This window comes from Protomyctophum parallelum (assembly GCF_964188405.1).
Source record: "Protomyctophum parallelum genome assembly, chromosome: 13".
Classification (NCBI taxonomy): Eukaryota; Metazoa; Chordata; class Actinopteri; order Myctophiformes; family Myctophidae; genus Protomyctophum; species Protomyctophum parallelum.
Genome location: NC_139708.1, coordinates 43,878,453 through 43,889,791, shown reverse-complemented (window position 1 = coordinate 43,889,791; position 11,339 = coordinate 43,878,453). Strand labels below are relative to the sequence as shown.

The 11,339-nt window shown below is 43.5% G+C and overlaps 1 protein-coding gene across 1 annotated transcript in view; it reads right to left on the bottom strand.

The window, feature by feature from the left end:
* Positions 1-406: 406 nt before the first annotated feature.
* The window catches only part of LOC310868701 (uncharacterized protein), a gene marked incomplete at its 3' end in the record, with an annotated part of 54,649 nt that continues 43,716 nt past the window's right edge, over positions 407-11,339 (bottom strand). The window contains exons 5-6 of the mRNA XM_083779158.1: positions 8,118-8,308; positions 407-703 (exon numbers count right to left, since the gene is read on the bottom strand). Coding sequence (XP_083635284.1) covers positions 407-703; positions 8,118-8,308 — 488 coding nt within the window. The remainder of the gene's footprint in view (positions 704-8,117; positions 8,309-11,339) is intronic.

Genomic DNA, 11,339 nt, shown 5'->3' with positions numbered 1-11,339 from the left:
CTGTTCTGTATGACCCATAGGGGGTTTTCTGCCTGTTCTGTATGGCCCATATATGGGCCTGTTTCTCGTGTGTGCACCGAGTTCTGATCCTCGGGTTCCGATTCTGTTCCGTCTCTACAACCGGTTCAACTGCATTCTTGTTCCGAGTAATCTGTTCTGCCGACCTGCCGGTTCAGCTCTGTTGAGGTTTAAATCCTGCCGGTGTGTTCCGTTTCTGTGTTTCGCTGAAGTCGGTTTCATTTTTGTCTTCTTCGTCAAAGTCACCCGGGTTTTGTGTATACGTTCCGTTTCTGTCGTTGTACTGGAGTTGGTTCTGTGCTGCGGTGCGTTGCGTCGGTGCGTTCAGGGTCGTTTCCCGGGGGTGATGGGTGCGTTCAGGGTCGTTTCCCGGTGGTGATGGGTGCGTTCAGGGTCGCTTCCCGGGGTGATGGGAGTGCAGGTGGCTGTGCAGACGGGAGGCCGAGGAGAAGCGCTTGCCGCACTCGGAGCAGCGCAGCCCCGGCTGCGACGAGACCGCCGTCGGCGCGGCAACGTGGTGGTGGTGGTGCGTGAGGGGGGAGGGGGGGGCCGAGGTTTCAATGCCGACGCCGCCGTCCCCCCCGCCGCCGCCGCCGTGCGTCTGCCGGTGGGCCTTGAGAAGGGAGGCGCGGCTGAACCGCCGACCGCATTCCTCGCACTCCAACCACACTCTCCTCCTCTTTTTCTGGAGAGAGAGAGAGAGCAAAACACACCCACACGGTTACATAACCAACACACATTCATGTTCATTATTACACCATTATTCATTGGTTACCTAGTTGTACACTGCAGGCCCTTTGCCACACGAGGACGGCTCGGGCTGTTCCCAGTGCAAGTTTATAAACGATATAAAACTTTCCTGTGTCTACATTGCGGTTATGTTAATTATGTATGCTGTATACACGAGACCGGTAAACTGCTCCGGATTCAAGGGAAAGCTGTAGTACACATGGCCGGCCTGTAGATGGCCACCCAAAGAAAAAAGCTTATTCTAAGACTTAGGGCTGTATTTTGCGTGTCTTAAGTACCAGGTCTTATTACCTAACTTGAGTAAACTAAAGACCTGGAGGCGTGATGCTCTTTGGCCACTCAGAATAGCCAAATGGCATTGATCACGCCTCCAGGTCTTTAGTTTACTCAAGTTAGGTAATAAGACCTGGTACTTAAGACACGCAAAATACAGCCCTAAGAGTCTTAGAATACTATTGGTATTTCACACAGGTGTTGCCAAATAACTAATTATCTTGCCAGTCAGATGCGCATATGACATATCTAGGTCATAACAATTTAATCAGCAGAGGCTGCAGAGCAGTGCTGCCAGCTAGTTTATGCCTACTTTAAAGCTCACAACGAGGGGCGGCATGATACATTGTGAACTTATGAGTTTGACTTTGGAGATTGAATATATATATATATATATATATTCGCTGGTGCGCAACACCTCTGAATGTCAGATAATTGCTCGTTTAGATTGATTCCACCTGCTGCGCAGCACAGCGCTAATCATTGCACATAGGCTGTACAAAAGTAATTAAAAAAAAGAGCAATTGGAAACAGTCCGTTTATAGAGGAATATGGACAGTAAACAATGTGTTAATCTGACTGCAGTGTGCACTGCAGTCAGACCTGCCTGAGAGCTGTGCTTGTACTTGTATAGCCTGTATACTAATCTATTCTACACTACACCATTTAATAGTAACAATAATGTAGAAGATCATCCGTTCTTTTCTTGTCTTCCCAGATTGGTAACCATCATTTAGATCTGTTCTCCAAAAATAGCTCATCTACAAGCTGCAGATCGGCTATCTTTGGAGAAGAGATTTATAGACATTATGTGCAAATATAAAATAGCTGTGATACTTATATGTAAGTGGTTATGGTCAGTGTTGTGACTAACGCCCTTACATCGCGTTACGTTACATAACGTAACTACTATTTGCAGTAACTTGTAACCTAACGCTTTACGTTTCCCTATTCCATAACGGCCTTATAGTTATTGTGCGAGCGTTACCCGCGTTATGGCGTTATGTCAACTTATGTGATCAGTGAAAAGTCTCGCAGCTCCGTGAGTCTATCATACAGGCGTCTCTGTGCTGCTGCCTGCAGTGCAGAGAGAGAGAGAGCGCTCTCTGTGTTGACAGTTTCGTTTGTGCAGTCATACTAGCCTCTGAGACCACATGGCTTGATAAAAAGAAGAGGTCATTGATTGGCTAACGTAGGGCCAGATTTCGGGGTAAGCCAATCAGAGACAGTCTACAGGGTGGGCGGGCTAACTGGCTGTCGTAAACAGTAACAAATTTAGTCACAGACACACAAACCCTTGTAACGCATACATAGACACTACACAGACAGAAATCGCGGGTTGAACGAAAATCATAATACAGTACCACACGCTAAAATGGCAAATGCGGATCATGACAGCGAGATCGGATGCTTTGGGGGTTGGAAATATCGATTTTAAATCGCCACAGTAGCATGTCACCAAGAGTCAACTTGACAAAATGATTGCTAGGTAGCCTATGTTGTTGAGGAAATGCTTCCCCTCTCAACGCCGGTGGAGTCTGTTCCTTGGTCAGCAAAATACCAGTGAAAGCAGGGCCAATGTGCAGAAATACATTTTCCAAATACCTGAACAGTGAATATTCTAAAATGGAAGATGAGCTCAAAAATACATTTGATGAAATAGAATATGTCTATGAAGATGCCTGTCAAAATTCCTGAACATGTTTTATTGTTCCACTACATTTCATAATGTTAAGAGGGAGTTGTCTTTTCTCTTACTGTGCGACAGAACAAAAAACCTTCTTTTAAATCGTTTTTTATATTATTATTATTTAAAGTAAAGTAAAGTAAAGTAGTTACTTTCATAATTTAATGTAAAGTAAAGTAACAAATTACTTTTTTAGATAAGTAACGATAACTATAATTCCTTACTTTTTAAAAGTAACTTCCCCAACACTGGTTATGGTGAAATAAACCATTAACACTGGTTAGTTAGGAGGGGGCGAGGGGGTAACAAGAAGACTCGCCCCGTTTCTGTTTTCCTCCCAGAAATTTCCCCAATGTGAGGGGTGGGAGAGGCTGGACAGCAGACGGCTGGACTTTGAATTTCTTTAACTATAAACTTTCATGACAGCAGACAGCCTAAGTACAAATATAATTTATGAAAATCTACTACATTGAAGTCTGTTCACAGAAGTTGTTGTAGGATATGTGGGGATTATCTGACGAGGTACCATTTGAGTGTGCAAAACCTTACATTATACTAAATAATACTAAATTGTTTATAGGGTCAATATAAGTAAAATAATATAGCCTTTCCACAGGAGTATCTTTTTATATTTTTCCAAAAAGAATACAAACAGCCAATAGTATTACAAAGTTATCCCCCTCACTGGTGACAATTCCGGGAGGAAAAACGGGCAAGCACCGGGTCGAGTCTTCCGGTATTCGGCAAGGGGACTATGACATCACCGTTTCAGCAAATTAGGGATTAGGCGGCATTTGCTATACACACGGAGACGAGAAAGTCGCGTCTCCAAACTTTCCCACTCTGGAAGGTGGTTTCAAAATTAGCCGGTCCCCCAAAACGCCGTCTCCGTGTGGCAAAAAGCCCAGATCGGCTAAATACTTGCCCAGGTAACTCAAAATACGTCCTCGTCTGCACACCACCTTAGCCTCCATTCATTGGTTCATCTAGTTTTACACTAGAATACATTTCAAGATTCTATTGATTACTTTTAAGCACGTCCACTCTGGCATCGCTATTTGGGGCATATTGTCACAGGAGAAAACGTTTCAAAATGTTCAGGAATAGAAAGAAAAATAAATTAGAATATATATATATATATATATTTCAAAAAGCAGATCTACAAGCTCACAATGCGGCATGGAGTGTTGTGAGCTTATAGATAGTCTGTTTTTGCTGCGCAACACGTTCCATAGTCTAGAGTCTAGACTGAAGACTAAAGGTGATCCTGGACTTTGGAATGACCTGCCATAATAACACGTCTTTTGCCGGGGAATTCTTCAAAATAATGGCGCTAGAGTGAGGCGAGGAAACAACGGTGATGTCATTACATGTTCTCTACGAAACAACTGTGAGGTCATTACATGTTCTCTACGAAACAACTGTGATGTCATTACTTCTCTACCAAACAACTGTGATGTCATTACTTCTCTACGAAACAACTGTGATGTCATTACTTCTATACGAAACAACTGTGATGTCATTACTTCTCTACGAAACAACTGTGATGTCATTACTTCTCTACGAAACAACTGTGATGTCATTACTTCTCTACGAAACAACTGTGATGTCATTACTTCTCTACGAAACAACTGTGATGTCATTACATGTTCTCTACGAAACAACTGTGATGTCATTACATGAATAATAAAGAGCAGTGGTTTTCAACCGGTGGTCCGGGGACCACCAGTGGTCCTGGATGGGGTTCCAGGTGGTCCCCATGCTAAATGAAAAGAGTTGGTAACCAATTGTCCGATAGCTAAGCCCCTCCCCAAACTGTTATGGTCCAATCACAGCTAAGCATAACATGGGTTAGACCAGAGTGTAGAGTAGGAGAGTACTAGCGACACGCTTTGATCTCGCGGCAAAGCGGGTACCTTATGAGCTGTAGTTCCAAACATTGCTCCTGTCGCTGGAACTATCCCATTGAGATAGAATGAGCACATCCGCATCCCATTGTTACAATGGGAGTCAACGCTATAGTGTCGCCACTCTCTTACTAGATTACTCTGGGTTAGACAAACCTCTCCACCAATAGTTTTCCTATATGATAAAACATTGTTTTCAAAAAGAAATGTCACGCACATATTTTCCCAGTGCATATGGCATTGGCAGGCCTTGTTGACGGATTTGCGGAGTCTGGCTCCAAAAATGAACCAGTATTTAATGTGTAAAATCCATGATATTTACATTGGAATGAATGAGCCCGGCTGGAAAGTGTCTAAGTGGGAGAGGGCGGGGCTTAGCTAAAGCTGAATTGGACCTTTAACTTTAACTCTTGAGAGCGTAAAATTAAACCAAATGGACCCGTAAGGGGGTTCATTCTACGCTCTCAAGAGTTTAATTATTGTTAAACATCTGCATTACTTAATTTGCAAGAAGTCTGCACAATTAGATAATTCAAATCAATACAGACAATACAGAATAGACAAGATCTCAACGATAACGTTTTGGGTCTGAGAGGCTAAATGTCATCACATGGTGGTCCGTGGCTCAAATGCCAAAAACATAATGGGCCTTGATATGAAAAGGGTTGAAAAGCACTGTAGTAGAGTACAGGTGGGAGTCACCAGGGGGCGCCATTTGCAGAAGTCCAATACATTATTATTATTTCTTTCTTTCTTTTTTAACCCATTTTGACATTCTAAAAATGTCTTCTACATCCTGACAGTTTTCTGAAAAAGCTATGTTTCCATGTCAGTCGTTCTTTGATTTTTCAAAAATAGCAGACCTACAAGCTCGTAGCGCGCCACTCGGTGGCGCGCTATGAGCTTGTAGATCTGCTATTTTTCAACAACACCAAAGGGGGTTCCCGCCCCAAAATGGGTTTTAAATGAGCTCCTTTTTTTAATTTAATTAATCGACAAAGAAACGGATGAAATAATTGCCAAGAAAATAATCAATAGTGGCAGTACTATGGGTACTGTTGAGTGACCCAATGACCTATCGTCTCCTCTACTGTACCACCGACCCGGCTACAGAAAGATGCTGGTGTGGAAACCGACGCACAGACAAGCTTTCCCCCCCCACCCAGAACAGAGAAACGGACCTGGGGTGGCCAACCCCTCCCACTGTCTGGAACTCACTCTCCCCAGCTCACGTCAAAGCTAACCCCACCCTCACCACGTTTAAAGGTTTTATGACATTCATTTTAATTTCTTTTTCTTTTTTCTTTTAGGTTTTATGACCTCAATTACACCCAAAAAACCTGAACTTTGAACATTCAGTGGATTTTCTGTGGTCTGAAGTTTTCTTTGGGGTTTTTTGGGCCTTTTGAGCTACAATGAAAACAGGCAACACAGTGAAACAGTGACACCTGCTGGCAAATCCCATTGACATATATGGGATTTGCAGTAAGTGATGTCACTTACTGCCGGCAAATCACCTGTTTGAGCCAGAAAACCCCAGATCACAGAAAATCTACTGGATGTTAAAAGTTCATGTTTTTTGGGTGCAATTGAGATTAGAAAACCAAAAAAAAACAAGAACAATTCCAAAACCTTTTTTTTAATGTCACAATCCCTTTAAAACCACAGTCAAAACACACCTTTTCAGATAGATTTTAACATTTTTTACATGAGTTATTCTTATTCCTATAAGTTATTTTTTTTTAAATTTTGTTGCCGTTTTGTAAAGCGACTTTTAGTACGTCACTCGGAAAAGTGCTATATAAATTGTACGCACGTATTATTATTATTATTATAAATTGGCTAGATGTTTGGAGAATGGAGATTACTAGAGACGCCTTTGGAGGACTCGTCTGAGGACGACGTAGAGAGCTTGGACGCTCAGGCCAAGTCTTGATAGAGAGACTAGACAGTCGTGGTGGCAATACTAACTGGTTTTTTTTCTTTTTTTAATCCAAAATGAGTTAATAGCACAGGCAGACTCTTCACATACTAGAGCAGGGGTGCCCAAAAGGTAGATCGCGATCTACCAGTAGATCACAAAGGCTGTGCAGGTAGATCACAGGACATGTCCCTGAAGAATATTTAATAAAAAAAAATATATATATATATATATATATATATATATATATATATATATATATATATGTATATGTATATAAAAAAACATCTTTTGGAATCTGCCACTTCAGTTAAAGGTGACTTACTTGATTGATTGACAAAAGGGGCGCCTGTAAGCTCAAACTCACCGTGCAATATTTTGTTTTCAACAGTGTTGCTGTGCACAAATTAAATACAGAAAACCCCTAACTATTAGATTTCTCCCCCCCTATTTCCCATTCCAAGTGCATGTGTCTGTATTGCCAGCGCCCCTATTCTAAAGCCCCCTCAGGTGCATTTGAACCAATGGTGGGTAGATCTTGTTGAGCTGATCATTTTTGAAAGTAGCTCTCACGCCATAAAAGTGTGGGCACCCCTGTACTAGAGCATGTCTGAAATAAATGTCAGAGCTGAAATTGACATGTACATATGAAATAAATGCTTAAACATGTAGCTAGGTGTAATGTTAGAGACCACGGAAGTGAACCTTTCAAGCCCGTTTTCTCAACTCGCTGTTTTCCGCAAGACATGACTCTATAAGCCATATCTCCAAAACCGGTGGGTCAAACTGAACAACCATTATGTCAATTTGAAGCTATATGATTCCCTGCTTTCATATGACACTAGACCTGTACGTGCCCGTCGGCTACTGGCCTACTTGAGAACGATGCAACTTGGGAACCTAATAATACCCGTTGTCAACTTGTCATAGCACCCCTTTTAACTGTCTGTCTGTGTCCCACATGGAGATGGAGATCTCTGTATCCGCCTGTGTCTGAAGAGGGCAAATTGACTGACTGTGAAAAGGGGGACTGGTTAAGTAGGCTAATCCATTGTCAGGTGTGGGGTTGCCATGGCAAGCAATTGGCTGAGGCAGAGGCTGTAAATTGCACAGGTGAGGGGATTTAGGCTGATTAGGCCCACTGGCAGAGCCTGACCAGAGCCTTTTGTGGTGGTTCTGGAGAACCGTGGGTCCGACCAACTCTAAACCTGGCACTGCACTCCCTGTGGGGGTGTGGAACGTGTGTGTCGAAGGCGAAGTCGGTGGGTCAAACGGTTCTCGAGTTACGTGCGTTACAACCGTACACGCACACACACAGAGACGTGGTCGCATTTATATTTACGAAAATTCAGAAAATTCAATGACTTAGCCTCGGACAGAACCAGTCACATATCGTCGCTGTCGGGAAGGAATCTCTTATCAACATATTTTAAACTTTGTGTGTTTTAAAAACCCTCCTCACCTTTCTCCCTTTGTCCTCCTCCCCTTCCTCGGCCCCGTCCTCCTCCTCCCCCTCCTCCTCCTCCTCCTCCTCCTTGATGGTCATGGGCGACGGGTATGCTGTGCGGAGGAGGAGGCGGTCGGGCGGCTCGGCGGTGGCGAGCTCCCGCTGGCGGCAGTTGGCGATCTCCGCGGCCAGGGCGGCCAGTGTCTCTGTGGCGTCCGCGTTGTCCTGGTCGTCGTCCAGCAGCTGAGCAGGAAGAGTAAGCAGACGATGGAGCATGGAGGCCGACGAGCAGTGGCCGGAGAGGTCTGGAACACACACACACACACACACACACACACACACACACAGGGGAGAGAAGAGAGATTATTATGGAGCATGGAGGCTGACGAACAGTGACCAGAGAGGTCAGGAACACACACACACACAGACACACACACACACACACACACACAAGCCCCTGACAGTTTTCTGATAAACCTCTGTTTCTATGTCAGTGGTTCTCAAACGTTTTCCTGACAAGGACCCACCAGAATATGTATTTGGCCGCAGACCACCATCTCAAGAATGTTTTTTTCCAGGGACCCCCCAGAAGCAAAGATATAAACGTTCGCCGTGAAAGAATATATATTCAAAGATTTATGCCACATAAGATTTCTTCTAAAATCCGCAGATCTACAAGCTCACAACGCATCACAACGTTACGTAACACATTGTGAGCTTGTAGATCAGCTATTTTTTGTGAATGTTCCCCTGACAAAAACTACATGAAAACTAAATAAAAACTAAGCCATGATGACTAAAACTATGACTAAATATAGTGTCGATTTTGTCAACAAATAAAAACTAGACTAAAATGTTTCGGAAGGGACTAGTGGACAAGAGATCCAGTATAAGTCATTTTACAATTAGTTGCATGCTGGGAAATAGCCGATCTACAAGCTCACAACGCGTCGCAAATCGACCGTAGATTTAGTCGACTAAAACTAGACTAACACTGAAACATTCCGGGTGACTAAAATGTGACTAAAACTAAATGAAGTTTTATTCCAAATCCAAAGACTATGACTAAACAAAAATAGTAATTTGCTGACAAAAACAACGCTGTGTGTGTGTGTGTGGAACTACTTCTCCAAAGCGAGTGATATCCACAGCCACGACACCAGAGGGAGCACCCATGATCTGTTTAGAACAAACATGGGGAGGTTCTCATTCTACTGCTCAGTGCTCTGCCAGCCAAAATGTGGAATTCCTTGACACCCATCATCCATTAACCCATTCTGACCTGAGATCAGATTCACACGAGGTTTCCGCCGGACACACACTGGTCCTGATGAACCCATTCTGACCTGAGATCAGATTCAAAAAATGTCAGTCGCTCTTCGATTTTTCAAAAATAGCAGACCTACAAGCTCGTATCGCGCCACTCGGTGGCGCGATATGAGCTTGTAGATCTGCTATTTTTAAATAGCTAAAGCATAACACCAAAACGGGTCCCTGTTCAGAATGGGTCAAAGGATGGGTAACACTGGGTTTTTTCACAATTGGACTGAAACAATTCATCAGACCGCCTGATAGCTTCAGACCACAAGGGGAGGTAAATGTAATGTCCCACTGTCTTTTGTACAGTGTTTGTATTTGTTTACTTTTTTTTGTCTTTACTGCACCATGTGCTGTGCTGTTTACATTTCTGCCTAAGAAAGGATTCAAATAAATCAAAACGTGGGCCTCTTCCCCCCCCCCCGTCTTCATCTTGTACATTGGCTATGTTTGGCTAATGTTCCCCCTGATTATGGATGTCGCGGTTCGTGTGGTTTTAAAGGCCTCGTGAAATCTAAATTAGAGCCAGATCCAATGCTGATCCCAAGTTAGGAGAGCTTCTGATTGGTTTGTCCGATATTTTTGAAAAAAAAACCAAAAGGAAAGTATGTTAAAGTTTCTCTTTACCGACATGGAATAGAGCTATAATATTATCTAGAGAACGGATTGAGGAGCGATAGCCTCACCCCTCGCTATTCACTTCAATGGAAGTTGCTCAGTGGTTAGTAAGTACCCCTCGAGCGTTGATATGATTGGTTGGCTCCTATCATAGTACCCCTCGAGCGTTGATATGATTGGTTTTTGGCACCCGTCATAGTATACCCCTCACGCTGTTCTTGTGGTACCTCTACGTCACGGATTCATTCATGAATTTAACCTGGGCCCAGCCATGAACTGCAGTACCACATTTGACCAGTAGGGAGACGGCTTCAACGTTGCCCAGCCATTCTGAGTGCTTGGTTGACACGACAGAGCTAACCAGTTCGTCTGAGAGACGTCCTGATTGGTTTAGTCAATACCGGGACACAGTGGGGTCTGGGCCAATGACAAATTACTATTTCGAAGGGGCCTTGAAAGAGTCACAGAAACCATTATTATCATTTGTTTTGCTTCTTTGTCTTTTCAGAGCATTTAACTTGTTGTTAGCCATCCGAATATAAAGAATGGTTTACTGATTGAAACTCAAAATGAACACAAAGAAAATGTGCAGAATCAACTGACATTCCGTCTAGCCATTCCACGGGGCCTTTACGTAGAACGAGAGCAATAGAGACAGGGGGGGGTTGCACAATGCACCACGACCTGTGCTCTAGTGGTAATATCCCTTATCTCTAGACCTACATCTAACCTGTAACCTTCCCCCATACGGTCCTCTGCTCAGTTGCACTTCCTTACGTCTCAAGAGAGAAATGCTAAAGACAGCAATGTTCTCCCTTTGTCTCCAAAGCAGACATAGGAGAGGCTCAGGTCAATAGGAAAGCCCTGGGAGTATTGTCTTTGCACCTCTCACAAATCAAACCTCTCCATGGCAGTCAGTCAGTCTCCTTGACAACATTCTGAATACTTTCCCAAGCCATAATTACATCAACTCAAAAATACGTATCCAAGCCATAATTGCTTAATTGCTCACGCAAGCCATAATTACTTCAACTCTAAATACTTAGCCAAGCCATAATTACGTCAATTCTAAAATGCAACAATTACTGATGTTGCTGCTGCAGCACATAATATTAGTCAGTCACTTAGTTCTACTACAACAGGTGTCGCTAATGCCACCACCACCACCACCACTACTACTAATATACTACTACTGCTACTAATGCTACTGCTACTACTACTGCTACTAATGCTGCTGCTACTACTACTGCTACTGCTACTGCTGCTACTACCACCACTACCGCTACTCCGTTCCTTCGTAACAACTACTGCTACTACTGCTACCACTACTACTACTGCTACTGTAGTCCTGCGTAGCCAGACGATTGCCAATCTCCACCTAGCGATACATCTTGTGACATC